We start from the raw sequence: 18,845 nt of genomic DNA on the forward strand, positions 1-18,845 counted from the left end.
TATGGACTAGTAGTCCAATGTTTCTTTTCTCCCTCACTTAGCTAATGAGACCCCAAAGCTGATGGAGAGAGGCAAGGGAGGGTCAAACAAGGATGGTATGCAGGCAACTGGCATCCTCCTTATCAACTGATGAGGTCATTGGTCGTTAGGAGGTTGACAGCTAGAAGGTTTTAATGGTGTACAACAGTGGCGACTGGTGCTTCATGGGGGGGGGGGGTGGTTGGGGGCGGCAGACGGACCACACCATACACCCTCCCAACCCACGCCCCCCCCGGTCGCCGGCTCACTCGCCCTGCCTAAACATGTGGAGGGAGGGCAGGCAGCAGCGGCTTCTTCCCCCACGGTCTCCTGTGTCTCCTCCCTCCGCCTCCACCTTGGTCAATGGCATGGCTTCTCCTTTCGGCCAATCTGGAAACGGGTCTCTGGACCCGTTTCCTGATTGGCCAGGAGGATAATCCGTGTGTCAATAGCGAATATTCATTCGCTATTGTCACACAACTGGGTGGGCTCAGGGCGCAGAGCCCACCCTTTTTTGAAGCCTCTTAGAGCCTCTGGCTCTAATCACGTGCGTCAAAAGAAAATAAACGCCATTGGAATCCATGCGTCCAGCGCCCTGCATGTAGAATAGGGGGCCGGATGCATGGATGGGGGGGGGGCGGTGCCCCTGCGCCCCCAATGGACAGGCCGCCACTTGTGTACAATGGAAACCTGTGGCTTTGTGTAACTAAAAGGCAGGTTTTATCCACCCACGGCATGTATACAATTGTGGGGCAATTTTTAGACCTTTTGCCAAGGCACCCCTGAAGAAACCTCAAGGCGCCCAGGGTGCCTGGGCACCCTGGTTGAAAAAGGCTTGTCTACAGAATTAGATCAAACGCACAATGATGGCAATGTACAGGAAATGGCAACCAATCAGAATTCAATGGGTCATAAGACGATGCACCGTGGTTGCGTTAGGTTCCTGCACTTTACGGTTTGCCTCCTTCAATAAGCCTAATTGTTCCAGAGACAAGTCTTACTCATCAAGGACAAGGTGCATTGACATCACCGGCGCGGTGACAAATGCTTCTCTATAGCTACCACCAGCATCATTATTTCTATTTTGTTTTTTTTAACCAACTTGCTGAATGCGTTTCTGCCCGTCTTTTTAAATTGCCTCTATGCAAAGACGCGTGCAGTAATTAACACCCAGAAGCCATCAATGATGCACCATTTTTCAACTTTTACCATGATTGGAATATGAAAATGAAGGGCCTCAATGGTGCAGATGTTTTAAAATCACAGCAGACAGCAATTAGTGACATGAGAAGCAGCTGCTTATCTCTCTAGATAAAGCCTCTTAATAGGGAATTACTCTTGCTGAGCCATTACACAGATGGATCTGCAAATGATTTAAAGAGGGGAGGTGCAGCTTTAGTTTGAGACTGTTTGTTTTTTTTGTAATTTTTTTTTCTCTATTAGCTTTTTTTTTTTTTTTTTTTGCCCCATGAAATCTTTACAAAAACACTTACGGGTATTTGCAAATGCATCTTTTCCTTAGATTATGTGGGCATGCCTTGACCTTTTTGGAAGGCCTTGTGTTCATGGATCTTTCAGCAAAAAATAAAAAAAAAACTTTTATTTCAATATAAAGCCCCCTCTATCGCGGGGGTTACGTTCCAGACCCACCCGCAATAAGAGAAAATCCGCAAAATAGAAATACCCAATTTAAATACACCCTAGGCATGTTTTTATAACTTTTACAGTACTTTTAAAAGCATTTTAAGGTCTTTAAAACACACTTTTAAAACAGAAACACATATAACCACGTAAAAGATATTGAGAGAGCAAGAGTAATGGAAAACACAAAAATATTTAAGAATTAATTGATTAATTTAATATATTATTAATAGGTCTTACAGAAAAAAAAATTTGAAGACTGAACCGCGATATAACAGTGTGTATATATATACTGTATTCATTTAATTATTTACGCCTAGCCTGGAGGTTGAACAAAAATACTCTGTGTGTAAACCCAACATTGGAGAATATCCCCTCCTAAAGTGTCCTCCAAACAAGTGTCCCCATTGGACAATTTTCCCTCATTCCTGTTCTGGTGATAACTTAAAATTTTGGATTTTCCCATCTGGTGACGAATTTTTTTATATACACTTTAACCATAGGTGTGCATAGCCTCTTGTGTTGGGGCATGCACCCCAAAGCTCAAACACATATGTGTGCGTGCATGTGTGTATGTATTGATAGTGTCTGTAGAGCAGTGGACGGTGTCAGTAGTTTTTTATAATTTTAGGCTCCGTTCACATGTCAGCGTATGGATCGCGGCGCGATTCCGCCCGCGATCCGGAGATTATTGCAAATCGCGGGACGCCTGTGCGTTGCCCGTGATTTGCAATAGCCCCCCAAACGCTGAGCGATGTTGCCGCGATTTCCGGAAATCGCGGCAACATCGCTCAGCGTTTGGGGGGCTATTGCAAATCACGGGCAACACAGAGGCGTCCCGCGATTTGCAATAATCTCCGGATCGCGGGCGGAATCGCGCCGCGATCCATACGCTGACATGTGAACGGAGCCTTATACATTTTTTTTTTTTTTTTTATTATTATTATTTTTGACAAATATTTTAGGAACCCCTTTTAGGGGGCTTTTGTAAAATATCAGGGGCCTAAACAGGGGAAAACTGTGCCACACAGGGTGATTAGGGTGTGCCCAGGCACACCCTGTGTGCACACCTATGACTTTAACTTTGCAGACTACCTTGGGAAAAAAAATGAGGCTACGTCAGATTAACTTTAAGGCGATCGTAAAGCTTGACATTTTTTTTTTTTTAACCATTTAATCCTACTTCATGACCAGGCCAGTTTTTTGCAATATGGCACTGCGTTACTTTACCTGACAACTGCACTGTCGTGCGTCGCTGTACCCAAATAAAATGTATGTCCTTTTTTCCCCACAAATAGTGCTTTATTTTGGTGGTATCTGATCACCACTGTGGTTTTTTTTTTTTTTTGTTTTTTTTTTTTTGTTTTTTTTGCGCTAGAAACAACAAAAGACCGACCATTTTGAGAAACAAAAAAAAAAAAAAAAAATTTTCTTTCGTTCATTGATGGACACAGCACTGCATAAATCATAACTACTTCCGTCCTCCAGGAGTAGGAATAGGCAGAACAAAAAACACCTGGCTATGCCCATGGGCCGTCTTCAGCTTAGTATATAACCCCCATCTCTGCTCTAGGTAATCAGTTTTAATCTTTCTAGTCGGAAGTAAGGACTTAGGCTCCTGGCTGGGATCTCTGGTCCTAACAATTTTATTCTCCGTCCTTGCATCTTTTTTATTTTTTTTCTCGGGAGATCTACAATCAACTGCCGGACTGGGCGACGAGCTGGATAATGTAGATCCAGTGGTCCCCCAGCCAAGCCAGCGAGCATATGCAGACCGCAGCTACGTGCTAGGTCGGCCACGACAGAGGCTGGCCCGCGAGTTAAACATCTCGCAGGGTCACATTCAATCGGGCTTGAGTCTTGAGTCGCAGCAGTCCCTTGGCCGACAGCTCCCCTACTTCGGTGGTGAGGATTCTGGCTGAAGCCTTACTCCCACCATGGAAGGGTAAGTACAGTCCCCCCTGAACCCTTTTGGTGTTTTTTTTTTTTTTTTTTTGGGTGAACGCGGGTAACCTCCAGGCACAGTTGGACCTGCCTGCCAGTTCTGTCCCCCCATCCTTAAAAACCCCCCAGTGAGTTGGGCTTCCCCCACTCCCTTTCCCCCCTTTCTGGACCTGGAGTCTGGTGGGGTTCCTGGGCAGAGGATGCAGTGGAGACCCCTGAGATCTCCCCCTCTATCCCCACTCTGTAAGGGTCCTAGGATAGTGCGTCCTACCCTGGTAGACTGGAGCGGTCCCATTGTCGGAGACCCCTATTTTTTTTTTTTTACTTACTGTTGTAAAACATTTAATAAAAAAATTAAAGAAATCTAATTTCATCAATTTAACCCAATATGTATTCTGCTACATATTTTGGGTATACAAAATCCTAATAAGCATATATTGATTGGTTTGCTCAAAAGTTAGTGTATACAAACTATGGGATGTTTTTATTAAGTTTTTTTTTTTTACTAATAATGGTGGCAATCAGTGACTTATAGCGGGACTACGATATTGCGGCCGACAGTTTGGATACTAACTGGCACTTTAGGCACTTTTTGGGGAGCAGTGACATATTACAATGATCAGCTAAAACACAGGCTGGTAGGGGGTTAACGGGCAATCAAAGGGTTAAGTGTGTTCCTAGCCAGTGCTTGTGTACTGTTTGGGAGGTGCTTTTACTAAAGGAAGGCATAGATCGGTGTCCCTGCTTTGCAGGAACACAGGATCAATGCCTTCCCTACCGACAGAACAGTGATCTGCCTTGTTTAGATACGCAGATTGCTGTTCTGTCTGTGTACTGAACAATCAGTGGGTGCCAGCGGACATTGGGTGCCCTGCCCGGAAGAGCTGGATCACATATGTATGTGTGCGATCCGGTGCACAGGTGCCGCCCTGTAGCAGTAAAACTGTTATGGGGCGGAACTAAAGTTGGGTAAAAACAACAAACCTGTCATACTTACCTGCTCTGTCAAATTGTTTTGCGTAGAGTAGCTCTTCTTGGGTCACCTGCCAATGTTCCTCATTCTCTCCCCTCCTCCCACACTTAATGCCCCCATAAGAAGCTTGTGCACGCTTGATCCCAAGCCAGGCTGTTTGCATCTATTCAGACACACAGCCTGGCTCATCTCCGCCCCCTCTCTGCTCACAGGTTTAATTGACAGCAGCAGAAGCCAATGGCTGCCTCTGCTCTCAGCCAAGCCTGTGAGAGCTGGGAGAAAAGCTGCTGCAGAGGTGCACAGCGCTGGCCTGAGGTCGGGTTTAGGTGAATATTTAGAGAGGGCTGGGAGGGGAAGCCGCTATTGAAAGGTTTTTTACCTTAATGCAGAGAATGCATGAAGGTAAAAAACCTTTTACATTTAGAACCACTTTAAAGCGGAGTTCCGGCCACAAAAAAAAATTTCAATGAACATACCCCCGGGACAGCCAGGGCTAGTACATTCCACAATGGCTAGCCTCTGATCTGTCCCGGTTCGCACTTACCTTTTAGAAGAAATACTCACTTATAAAATTTCTTCTCCAGCGTTGCCATCTCTGATGTGGGCAGCTGAAGCCGGAGTGATCCTCTTCTGCGTCCTCTTCCGTGTCTTCTTCTCCCAGAATGCGCCTGAACCGGCCCCTCTCGTCACTTCCGGTGTGGCGCCGCCTTCCTCCACAGCTTCTGGGCATGCCCAGAAGCTCTTTAGCAGGGAATGCGGCGTTGCACCGTAAGTGACGAGCGGGGCTGGTGCCTTCGCATTGATTCCTGGGAGCGATGACGTTCAGCTCCCAGGAATCATTGCAAACTGGAAGTGACGGCGCGGGCCGCGGCCGCTGAGGGAGGAAGTGGAAGAAAGGTGAGTATATTTTTCTACAATAACAAGGTAAGTAAAAAAAAAAAAAAAATCCTAACTATCCAATTCCTTTTCAGGTGAAGAAAAGCAAGCGGCTGGCCACAAAATTGATTATGTTGATTTTGTGGCCGGAACTCCGCTTTAAGCTAGTCCCCTTCACACGTATAGTAGGTGGAAGATAGGAAACAAATTAAAAGGCTGCAGTTCCTCTTTTTAAAGTCGACTCTCTGCTGCTTTCATAAATCTTTAACCCCGATGTGCTTCCGGGCTTCATAACTGGAGCAAATTAACTGATCCTCAAATGCCTTGTACGTTTTATGAGCGCAAAATATGAGAAGGTATTAAAAATCTGTGTAAGAGGCTCCTTTGGAGATTAATGGTCGCAGCATATAATAGGTTAAATCAGTGTGATTAATACTCGTCCTCCTTAATTAGACAGCCATAATTACTTTTTCAAGAGCGCCAATAAATCTCTAAATAGCGTTAGAACTGGAAGAACCTGGATGTCTCGAGTGACATGTAACGTGTGCAGGCAACCCACGTCCTGCAAGGGTTTTATATCTCATAACGAGGGTTTTTTTTTGTGTTTTTTTATGGAAGTTGATGGTGAAATGAAAGGCACAATTAAATGCAGGTTAAAAGAATACATCCTCGTACATCTTCAACTGCAGGACCGCGACTTACCGTAAGGTGCAATATATCTATTTGCCACCCAAAGTTGTTAGCTTATATTTTTTTCTGTAGACCTCATTAGGCTGGTGGTACTGGTCATCACAAATTCAAGGCTTCCATTTCTTCATTAGTGGGGGGCGAGCTGGTGGTTGTCTTCATTATCTCCTGTAACCAGCACAGTGTAGCACCTTCTTCTGGCTAAACTGAACAGTAAAAACCAGTCAAGATTTCCCAACTACCTAAATTCTTCTCTCCGTTCCTCGTCTTTGCCCTCACCTTATCCTTCAAATGATACTTTGCTTGAGTCATGCAATGTATTCTGTATATTCACACCTTTAAACCGAATTTATGAAATGTGTGTGCCTTGGCTAGATTGAAGATCTTAACTTGAACTGGTCCTGTTTCTGAATCTATAACTATTTTATTGGCTTACTCATGTTTCTAGGAATTAAAGGGGAAGTCACGCAATTCCTACACCCTCTACCACAGGAAATATAAAATACTCACTTCTATTTCCTTTGCCTCTCAAATCAAGAGTTGAACTCCCACTCAAGTTTTGGATATAGTTAGATCTTCTTTTAGGTTGTTATTGTGATCTGTGACGTCATTGATGAGATTTCCCTCACATGTTATCCATGACTGGAAAGGAGTATAATGGCGCTTTTCCACTGCATGGAACCGAACGGTTCGGCTCGCTTTTGTGCTTTTCCACTGCTGGTACCGCATGGTATGGTGTAGGAACGGTTCGGTACGGTACAGCGGCGCTTTTCCACTGCATGGAACCGAACAGTACGCCTTGCTTTTGTGCTTTTCCACTGCTGGTACCGCATGGTATGGTGTAGGAACGGTTCAGTTCGGTACGGTATAGCGGTGCTTTTCCACTTCATTGAACCGAACGGTACGGCTCTCAAAAACAGTACCTACTCGATTGTGGTTCCAAGAGGTACCATACCCGGTACCATATCCCACAATCCTCTGCATGCAGTCACTACTAGCCACTGATTGGTCAGAGAATCCCACCCACCCCGTTGTTATCCCACCCACTTAACTTTAGTACTACTTTAGTGGAAAAGCATACCGTACCGAACCGTTCCAACACCGTACCATGCTGTACCTGCAGTGGAAAAGCAAACCGGGCCAAGCAGGGCCGAGTAGGGCCGAGCCGGTAATTGCAGTGGAAAAGTGCCATAACTGGGTCCAGAACTTTTGGCTGTAGCTTGACTTTTTAATCCAGAATGCCCTCCCAAAAACGTTGTAGCTAAAAAGTACCATTGTGATGGTAAAATGACTCTATCCCCTGCTAGATGGCAGTGAAGCGTTTACAATCCCTAGCCTGTAGCTTGTGTCTGGCTGAAAACCAGGAATGGGCAGAGTGCCCTTTATAACATAAGGCCAGACCTCTCCTCGGGTCTGTGCCCACCCGGTATTGTACAGAGAGCTTGGAGAAGTGGACAAGATATTGTGCCAGCCTCTGGCAGGGGAACGTGTCTTTGTTCTTGTGCTGCGTGCTCATTCCCATCTTCTGTCTGCTACTTGTTCAAAATTATACTTGGAATTGGGTTGGCCAAGCAGTGGAAGATGCCTCCTGTAACTACCTGTGGATATTTACAGCTTGGTTGGGAAAGAAGGATAGAGCATCATCCACTTATTTTTAAGTTTGTTTGTTAATTGTGTTTGATATAAGGTGGCTCAAGCACAACTGTAGAAGGTCTAGCTTGCTAACACTATTTATATCTCATGCCCAAAATGTAATTTTTAGATTTCAAATTCAAATCTAGTCTCTTGATTAAAGAGGACTATCTATTCACTAACTGTTTTCGCCGTTGGCACAAACTGCAATGTTAAGCCAACCATAGACAACTTCTGGGTACCCGTCACCATTTCTTTATGATTCGAAGAACAGAAGTTGCGCAGGTGTGGCTAATGCCAGCCTTTCCTTTTCATGTGGAGAAGAGTGACGGATCATCCAGGTCTTAAACCACAGATGATAAAATTTTCTTTTCTGCAACCACAGTTTGCAGGAAAGAAAATCAATGGATTCCTCCATCAACAAAGTCCGTGTTGATGAGGGAATCCGTTCCGCAGAGCTATTGAGTTCTCCCATCAGTGGGTGGGGGGGAGGTTACACAGGGAGCCATCCCTGCTGGGAGAATGCAGTGATTATTGCTAGCAGCTATAGCTACTGGCAATAATTGCATCCTAAAATCCAACATGCTGGCCATACCTAAGTCGATCGATGGATCGACTTGGGTACAATCAGCCTGACCATACACTGTTTAAATCTCAGCCTGTCTATGACTGGCTTTACAGAAATTAACTGAAAGATCCTGTTATTGCCACTAGATGTTTAGAAGATGGATTGAGCCTTTTATGGCCACATATAGAATTTATTTTTATGTCTAGGCAATTCACCTTTAAGAAAAACAAGAAACCAAAACAAAGTTTTGCACAGCAATAATGATCTATCACTAGATGTTGTGATGATAGAATTTTACTATTATTTATGTATTTGAAATGTATGAGTCAGTTTGGTGTTTCAGATAATTAATTGTATTTATTTTTTCATTTTAGGTGCATGAAAAGGTACAGAAGCATTCTGGACTGCATTACGACCCCGGAGTTCCTCCAGACATCACCAGTGACACCTTAAAACCAAAGCACCAGCAGAAAAGTAACCAGCATCATCTTGACTGGTTACCGAGCTCAGACTCTGGAGCCACAGCACAGAGCAGTTTCCTGGATGCTGAAACTGGCAAAGAAACACCTAATGCCACCAAGAGTCCAAGGCCAGAAATGGCTTCTCCATTTCTCAAGTCTCAGTCAAAGAAAACAAACACAGGAAGTCCTTGGAGCCAGATTTCAAATGCAAAGGATAATTCAGGTTCCAGTGCCGTTCCATCACCAAGCAGCAACAGCATTTTATCAGTAGCTAACATTTCCGAGCCAAGTAATGGTCTTTCAACAATAGAAGACCAAAAAGCTGGGGACTCACAGGAGAAGCCTTTGTGTACTGCAAAAAAGAAAGGTGGCAAAAAGGAGCAGAGTCAAACAGCACAGGCAGTAGAACAAGAACGAGGGAAAAATAATCCAAAAGTAGGTGACCATAAAAGTCATGAAACTGTGGACGGTAAGAAGGATGCTGAAGGTTCAGCAGCTGTGCAACAGCGGCAAGATACAACTCCTGCGAACTGTGGTGAGAACGATTCAAGCCATGTGAGGATCACACTTCCTATAAACTCTACACCAGTGGATCCAACCTCAAATAGGAGGAGGAAAAAACAGTCTTTGAAACCAGCTTTGGATAAAAACTTGCCAGATGAAGACAAGCATTCCGGGAGGCCATTAGCTAATGAAGTGAGCAATCAAACAGTTTCTCAGCCCCAACAAGCCAAGAAGGATAACCGAGTGGTTAAACAGGGTAAAGTTACGAGTAATGAGTTGCCATCAAAGTTGCCAGAGATGACTGGAAGTGTAGGGAAAACGTTTGTAAATGGCATGACCCGTCTGCAGAAGTCTGCTGCTGCTGCTCCTCCTGTCTCAAAAGCCATTTCTGAGAGCTCCAGATCGAAATTGCCTGTTTTGCAGCACCCCAGATTTGCTGCCAAGAAAAGATGGGCATGTGGAAAGCCTAAAATAAATGCTACTCATGAAAATTCTGTTTCACATTCTGAAAAAATTGTGGTGGATCCACCTTCTGCTTACCCAATAACTCCCTCTAGTCCGCTTTATACAAATACAGATAGCCTTACAGTAATTACACCAGTGAAGAAAAAAAGGGGTAGACCAAAGAAACAGCCTTTGCTTACTGTTGAGACGATCCATGAAGGAACGTCTACAAGTCCAGTAAGTCCCATTAATAGAGAGTTCCCTGGCATCAAGAAAAGAAAGGGAAGGCATTCCCTCTCTGAGCTGGTCCAAATGCCATCTGCAACGGAAAAGAACATTGGGGAGTTAGATTTTCACAAAAAGGTTGGAAAGCTTGGAATGTTAGATAAGAAAACCATAAGAACAATCAACAAGATGAAAACGCTCAAAAGAAAAAATATTCTTAACCAAATTCTGTCTTGCTCAAGCAGCATCGCCTTGAAATCTAAATCTCAGCCACAATCCAACGCAATAGCAAATGTAACCACAACTCTTGACGCTAGGTTAGGCAAGCAGATTAACGTCAGTAAGAGGGGAACAATCTACATAGGGAAGAAAAGGGGGAGAAAGCCAAGAGCAGAGCAGATTCCCCAGCAGAATGAACAAAGAACAGCCATTAAACCAAGCAGGCCTGTTTCTAGCCAGCCAGAAATCCCAACAGTGCCTTCTAACTTGCAGTCATTTGTGGCATCTTCACCAGCAGCTATTCACAATTTTACAACCCAGCTAGTAGGTTCTAATGGCAACCTTAGCCCTGCCAGCACTGATACAATGTTTTCGGATTTAAAAACCATGCCAAATCTTCAGCCAATCAGTGCTCTTCCAACAAAAACCCAGAAAGGAATCCATGGCAGCTCTTGGAAGTTGTCTCCACCCAGGTTAATGGCTCACTCCCCTTCTCACCTTTGTGAGATAGGATCCTTAAAGGAAGTCACACTGTCCCCGGTGAGTGAGTCACACAGTGAGGAAACCATCCCAAGTGACAGCGGCATTGGCACAGACAACAATAGCACTTCTGACCAAGCCGAGAAGAGCTCAGAATCCCGTAGAAGGTACTCTTTTGATTTTTGTACCCTGGACAACCCAGAGGTTACACCATCTGATACCAGCACAAAGAGCAAGCATGGCCACAGGCAGAAACATCTCATTGTTGACAACTTTCTTGTCCATGAAAATGTTAAAAAGCCAAAGCACAAGAGAAAGCGGAAGGGTTTGCAGAACAGGGACAATTTGCAGTTTCTTGCAGACCTTGAAGACCTGATAAACAAGTTTCAAGTCTTTAGAATTTCCCACCGAAGTTACTCCTTTTACCATGAAAATCCTTATCCCAGTATCTTCAGGATTAATTTTGATCATTATTACCCTGTGCCATATATTCAGTACGACCCCTTGCTCTACCTTCGCCGAACCTCTGACATGAAATCAAAGAAAAAGCGCGGTAGACCTGCCAAAACCAATGACACCATGACAAAGGTGCCTTTTTTGCAAGGGTTTGGATACCCTATTCCCAGTGGAAGTTACTATGCACCATATGGAATGCCTTACACATCAATGCCTATGATGAACCTTGGTTATTATGGTCAGTATCCAGCTCCTTTGTATCTGTCTCATACGCTAGGAGCAACTTCTCCGTTCATGAGGCCCTCTGTTCCACCACCCCAGTTTCATACATCTTCCCATATGAAGATGTCTACAGTCGCCAAGCATAAGACAAAACACGGAGTACACCTCCAGTCACCAGTAAGTATGGGCTTAGGTGACATGGCTCCTAAAACGGGAACAGTTGGACTTTCAAGCAGCCGGCTCCACAAAAGGAAACACAAACATAAGCACAAGCATAAGGATGATCGCATCCTTGGGGGACATGGTGATTTCGGTGGGTTTTTTTCTGCCAAATCCACAAGCTTTTCAGGTCATACCACAAATGACAAGCTCAGTCCTTCCAATAAGGATCTTTCCTCTGTAAACGAGAAAAGCAAACACAAAGAACGACAGAAGCACCAGCATTGTGAAACTGGACAGAGAGGTCCAAAGTCTACTTTTGAGGTGGACACACTTTCCTCCTTGTCACTTTCAGATGGTCAGCACTGGACTCAGTCAAAAGACAAAAATGACTTGAGCAGTGAAGCTGTTGATAGCTGTTTAAAAAGGTACTCTGGAAATGACTGCAGTGGCCGAGTGGACTCTTCTGACCTGTTTGGGGAGATTAATTCATCCAATGATAGAAGAGATGGTGACCTAAGTGGGAATAAAAGACGGACATTTGAAGGTTTTGGTTCCTACAGAGAAAAGGACCTTCAGTCATTTCGAATGAACAAGAAGGACAGAAATGTGTTTGAGTCTTCTGGATCGAGTAAGAACCGTTTTTGTTATAAGTTTGGTTGATATTTATTTTTATGGCAATATCTTAGAAAACCTATCTGGTCTTTATGAAGATTCTACTTTATCCATTTCATGACATATCAAGTAGTAAGTAGTCACATTCAAACAGGAATTTTATAGCTGAGGAAGCTACTTGGTGAGTAGTGAAATGTCAACAATACAGAACAAGTCTAGATTAAGACCCCGTTCACACTGGGGCGACCTGTCAGGCGACCTGGTCGCCTGACAGGTCGCCGTAGGTCGCCTGCCATAGAATAGCTGTGGACCCGTTCTAATAGGAACGACACAAGTCGCTCCGACTTAGAAAAAGGGTCCGGAGCTTCTTTGGGGCGACCTGGAGCAACCTGCATTGACTTCAATGATATGAAGTCCGTGCTGGCCGCTCTGAGGTCGCAGTGCGAGCTGCGCACCACGACTTCACAGGTCGCCACCGAAAGTCGGGTAGCCCCAGTGTGAACGGGGTCTCAATGTGACTAACTTTTACTAGATATGCCTGTTTTGTTTTTTTTCTCATTCATTATTTCCACAAAATTACGGTCTCCCACTGTTCTTCAGAAAATGTTAGTTGCTTGGCTGACTGACTTGAACACTTTGAATTGGTGACCTAAAAGAAACATATAATAACGGATGTAAAACTCATACGTGTTCCAGGCCATTGACTCGGAAAGCATTGTAACCAGGATAAGGTTTGAGTGATAGATGGACAAATAGTATTTTTTAGAAAATGATGGTAAATGGCAGACTACATATTTCACATATTTTTTCAAACTACAATTTTAAGGTTGCAGGCGGCTTGGGTATGGGTCAACAAAGCATGAGAAGCAATATAACTATTCATCTTTATCACAATGGTCTTCTTAGTTGTTAAAGGCTCCATGCACACTGGGCTTAAAAAATGCCAATTCATTTGGCAGAAAAGTACGATCATGTAGAGCGTTTTTTGTACATAGTTTAGATGAGTTTAGGAGAGTTTTGCGTCTGCCCATCAGCTTTTTTCCCCTTGCAGTGATATCTCCTATTTATCTATTTTTCATTAGCTCTGTTTTTTAACTGTTCAAACCTCCCCCACCCCATCCAAGTATAAATTCAGTAAACCTCTTGGTGACGGCAGGCGAGGGGTAGGCATGGCGGTTTTAGGCCACTCGTACACTGATGGACAGATTGGGTCTACCTGTCAGTTTTTTAGATGAACCCAATCGGACCATCCATTGCTTTCTATGTAGTGGCGGATGTCAACGGACATGTTTCCATTTGACACCTACAAGCATTCGATCCTGTCCGTTAAAAACAGATAGACGGGGATCCGTCTGTCTATTGGATCAGATGACAGTCGGATGGAAATGGACAGGCGGTCCCTTTCCATCTGACAGCCCCATACATAGAGAACAGTGGGTTGTGTCTGTGTTTGCTCTGCATCAGTGGAGCAGACATGGACCTGTCATCTAGAGCAGGGATCAACGGAGAGATCTCCCGTTGAGTGGGTGTAGTCGTCCTCAAGTGAAAGGGGTCTTAGCATGGCATTTTAACTAAGACACATCAATAAAGGCAAGTATAAACATTAGTGCTCCACTACAGACAGTCTGCAAGTGTACTTTCATCTCTTCACCCTCAGCCTGCTTTTCCTCTTCCTTCACCCTCCAGGATGCTCTCACTTACCTTCCTTTTTGCAATGAATCCCTTTTTCCCGAAATTCTCATTTCTTTACCCTCCTATCCACCCCACAACCTGTACATATCACCCTCCCTTATGCCCTCTCAGTATTACTGCACTTCTCTTCTGCTCATTCTGAGCCCATGTAATGTTACTACTTACAAATCACCAGGGCATTTGCCATCATATAAATCCTGCTCCCACCTCACCTTCATTACCCTCCTGCTACTCCTAATTTATGTAGATCTCACCCCAAACCCTGGCCCTCAACCATCTAACTCTTACCCCCAGAACCAGTAATCTCCCACCTATAGCAGCAGCTTCAACCCTCTCAATTCAATTCCCCTGTTTCCTCAAGCTCCCCATGTGCCCTCTAGAATGCCTGCTCAATCTCTAACAAAAATACCTCGGTCAATTACCTTTTCCTCTCCAACTCCCTCAACCTGCTTGTGGTTACTGAAACCTGGCTCCAGGAATCTGACTCTGCTTCCAGGAAGGTCCAGCTTGCCCCAATGTAACTTTGCATAGGCCACACCTGTGTAAACCCTAAAAAGAAGCTGGAAATCACTGTAGCAGACACTGCTACTACCGTGATCTCCACTAGCTTCTGGGTCCAGTGCCCTATGCACGGGGGCCCCATTCAGAGACCCATGGTTGAAGGAAAGAAAATTGCATAATATATGGGCTGCCTGAATTATTTTAGGAAAATCGGGAGGGTTTAGAAGAATAACCACTGCCCTTTTTGTTTGCCTGTTGTCATCAAAGAAACCATAAATCAGGTGACCTTTTTATCAAGATTACAGACCGCAATAAAAGCATTTTTACTGTTTCCAGATCTGTATTTAACTAAAAGAAGAGGTTTGGTTGAAGTTGTATATTAATAAAGAAGCTCAGAGTTTTCACTTAGTATAAGAGCAGACATGACCCACATTTTCCTCAAACCTTAGAGCATGTCCCAACATTTTTTTCTTTTACCTGGTTCCCAAAGGAAGAAACAATTTTTGTAAATTTCTGTGATGTCATCACCAGGCTTGTTAAGTTCTTGCAGGGGCACCTGCTGTGAGCTAAACATTCCCCATAACTACATATCCCAAGAGCATTTTCCTTACACACAGCATGTGGCCAGGTTCTTAGGAGTCAAAGCAGCAGCATTGGTTTGCTGGGAGGGAAATCAATATATGCTTGTACAGAGGGGCAGAAATAAGTGGAGTTCTGTAGTCCAGCAGGTTGGGCTGCCAACACTGCTTGGGGTAAATTTATGTACTTGATCTACTTTTTTTTTTTTAATACGCCTTTACGAAAATGGATTCACATGCTTAGATAAACCCAGTTGTACCTCTTTAACCACTTCCTACCCAAGGACGTACCCAGGGGCAGACTGGCAACTTTCGGCCCAGGGGGCAAGAACAAACCAGAGGCCCATGGTGCAGCAACTCAGCACCCTTCCACTTTCCCTCACCCTCCCTCCCACTTTCCCAATCCTCCTCCTGACCCCTATTCCAAGCTGAAGCCCTGCTCTATATACTCTCTATTTACCGGCTGAATTCTGGGTTCCCAACCAGGCCAGCATGGGGAGGTTGGGGGAAGCTTGGTTTGGGCTGGCCGGGGCAGAAGAGTCTCCAGAGGGGCATGGAACTGTCCTCTGCTCAGAAACAGTTTTCACCATCCATGCTAGGGGGGAGTCCTGCGCTCTGTCCTGGTGTTCAACCCGCACTCAGCAGGTCAGCGGCAGGGACTTCTCTTCATCAGGAATCCTTTAGGCATGTCTGTGGAAGAAGCAGAGCAGCCTTTTTATGAAAAATCAGAGCAGCCCGGGGGGAAATTGCCCCCCTGACCCCTGGCCCAGTCCTCCCCTGGACGTACCCATACGTCCTTGGGTTTCAGTGTCTTCCTGGAAGATATGACTATAGCAGGAAGAGGGAGTATACCCCCTTGGACTGCCCATGGGTGTAGCCAGAATTTTTTTCTGCCTAGTGTCCTACTCCTGTAGGGGGCAGCATAACCCAATGGTCAAGAATGACAGGAGCTGTATCCGTCAATGAACATCAGAGAAATGTATTTTATGGTAAGTTAAAAATCTCATTTTTTACATGGAGCGAAATGTCAGAAAAGGCCTGGGAAGGAAGGAGGTGGTTAAAAACTTTAATTTCAAGGAAGATCGCAAAGTATTACGCTTTAAGAAATCATATATTATTTAACGTTCATTAGGAATCCTACGTTTTACGAGCAGTTTCCTAGTAAGGGTTACTTTAAAGAATATTTACATTTTCTGCTGGGGCATAATTATATTTTCAGTGTAATTAGAACAGGGGGCATGTTACATTTAAGTCGTTTTAATGTTTTCAGGAAAAAAAAAAAAAAGAAAAAAGTCAGCTCAATTAAAATGTTCATTGGCTTTCTGATTGCGAGTTGCCTGATTGCTCCTTGCAGAAGTTATTACCCGGCTTCCATAAGAGAAAAAAAAAATTGTTCTCTTAATTAAAAACTACAGTGGAAATGAAACAGTAATTAAATGGACTTCAGTATTCAACAGTGAGCTGGGGATTTGAATCCTCCAATCTCGCCCGCATTCTCCACTTCTCATTCCCGAAGATAAAAGAGTTAATCTATTTCAAAGGTATTTCCAACGGCATTTTTAGCACATCTGCTTTGTTCTTGAAATATATTAAGATGAATTGAAAATATTTCTTGAAAAGCATCTATATTGATTGTTGGAAAAAGCATTTTTGCTTGTGGAAATATTGGACACTGGAGGCCATGGTAATTCTTCGGCTTTTCTGACTGCCCATAGAATTTACGCTTCTTTCCTCGATTTAAGAGTTGGCTGTATTTTTTTATGGTTGGCATCATGTTACTGGGTTGCATGTTCCCTTGTTTGTAGTGCAGTGCAAGGTTAGTAGCCTACAAATGCCTCCTGGAATTCCTCCCTTAAAAATGCAGGGCACCTGGCATGTGAGGGTGGCTAGACACTGCTTTGCTTTGAGCCTCATAGCTGTATCTGTAGTGTGAGATCTAGGCACTGCTGCCTAAAGCAGCCCATAGATGATTCAATTTTCTTTCCTTCCATTAAGGGTGCAAGGAAATAAAATTGCTCGATTCCCCCATCAACACAGACACTCGAATCCAGATTTAACAAGCCAAGCCTTTAGCAGAGATCCTCCACTGGGTACGTTGGAGATCTTGGAGGATCTCTTGTAAAGGCTCGGTTGGTTAAAGGGGTTGTAAAGTCAGCAGGTTTTTATCTTAATGCATTCTATGCATTTAGATAAAAAGCCTTCTGTGTGCAGCAGCTCCCCTCAGCCCCCCTCTAATACTTACTTGAGCCCCCTCTTTACCCAGCGATGTCCACGAGTGCCTCAGCCATCCGGGACTCTGTCTCCTGATTGGCTGAGACACAACAGCGACGCCATTGACTCCCCCTGCTGTCAATCAAACTCAGTTGGCCAATCAGGAGAGAGGGAGGGTGCGGGGATGAATGAAGCTCTGTGTCTGGATACAGGGAGCTGCAGCTTGGCTCGGGTGCCCCCATAGCAAGCTGCTTGCGGTGGGGGCACTCAACAGGTGGGAGGGGTCAGGAGCTCCAGCCAAAGACCAGTGAAGAGGAGGATCTGGGCTGACCTGTGCAAAACTACTGCACAGAGCAGGGAAGTATAACATGTTTGTTATTTTAATAGGAAAAAAAAATTGACTTTACAATCACTTTAAATCTGGATCTGAGTGCCTCCATATGTAGAAGCAACCTTATCAAGCCTTATTATGCTTGGAGTGTGATAACAAATGAACGCGAATGACCACTCTATAATCTGAGGGTCATCGCCGTCTGGTAAGCAGATTGGCTGTATCACTTTTTTTTTGACACTGGAGACGGTGCCGGGATTTATTCTTTGAAACTGATGAGGTTATATGCCTCCTAAGAATGTCCACTGTAAGAAAGCCCGATGCCCAGGTTACCACAGGAAACTAATATAAAGACACACTAGATGTATTAAAAGTACATGCTCAACACATCACAGAGAGACACACAAGTGTGAATGGGCCCATAATGATTTTATTGAACTCAGAATTGCGTTAAATGATGTCTCTTTCATCTGCCCGGAGTCCGGGTTTAAAAAACAGCTTGAAGCAAGCGAAGAAAGCTTTCAGTTCTCTTATGTATTCCTTCAAACATCTTGAAATAAGTGTTGGGTTCAGATGGTGTAATTACCTGACAGAAAGAGGAAACTCGGGGTTCAGATCACCGGAGTGGTGATAATCTCCAGTAGTTCACAGGCGGAGGACTAGTGGGTTGGAGTCTATAGAAATTCTTCCTTATGCTGTGCATAGCCAGAGTGGAGTGATACCAGTCTTTGTCACTTACGTTTCACATCTTTTGGCAGAATTCTTTGAAGTGTATTTTAATGCTGCATTTTGCTGTTTGGTCAGATATGCCTAATCCCCAAACTTGCGCCTTTCTTGCGCTCGCCTTGTTCTGTAATGTTGAAGACTTTTTGTAGCTTATTCAAGCCACTGTGGTGAAAACACCTCCAATCCTGTCCTAGGACAATAACATTTGCCTTTCCTTAGTGTTTGGATAAAGGTTTTAGTACTACCGGTGGGGATTTAAATGCTGGGGTATCTTCTTGACACTCATTAGACCTTAAGAAATGGCTTAGAGAAGCTCCAAAGCGTCTTCAACATTAGAGAAGTCCAGTTGAATGAGACTTATGCCCAGGTAACAGGCCGAATGTCAGGCGTTGTTGGCCGGTTCAATACTGGCCAACATTCAGCCCATGTGCATGGCAGCCGGTCTGACAGAAGCCGCCCATCGGACTGGCTTCTGTCCGATGAGAATGCTGGAAAACCAGCGGCCGACCGTCTCCCAAACAGTCAATGGCTGAGATCCCTGACTGGAGTGTACGGGAGGGGGGGGGGGGGGGGGGGTAGCAGGGGAGGATCATTGGTACAGCAGCTTCCGTCCTAAGCTGTCTGGTCTTTTTTTTTTTTTCTTTTAACCCGCGGGGGGTTTTTTTTAACAAAAAAATATCTG

At 44.4% G+C, this 18,845-nt stretch overlaps 1 protein-coding gene across 1 annotated transcript in view; it reads left to right on the plus strand.

The window, feature by feature from the left end:
• The window catches only part of SETBP1 (SET binding protein 1), a 307,969-nt gene that overhangs the window by 225,297 nt on the left and 63,827 nt on the right, over positions 1-18,845 (plus strand). Inside the window, exon 3 of the mRNA XM_082258943.1 lies at positions 8,714-12,140. Within this exon, the coding sequence (XP_082115069.1) occupies positions 8,714-12,140 (3,427 nt within the window). The remainder of the gene's footprint in view (positions 1-8,713; positions 12,141-18,845) is intronic.

Source organism: Pelophylax lessonae, assembly GCF_965119305.1.
Source record: "Pelophylax lessonae genome assembly, chromosome: 1".
NCBI classification, from domain to species: domain Eukaryota; kingdom Metazoa; phylum Chordata; class Amphibia; order Anura; family Ranidae; genus Pelophylax; species Pelophylax lessonae.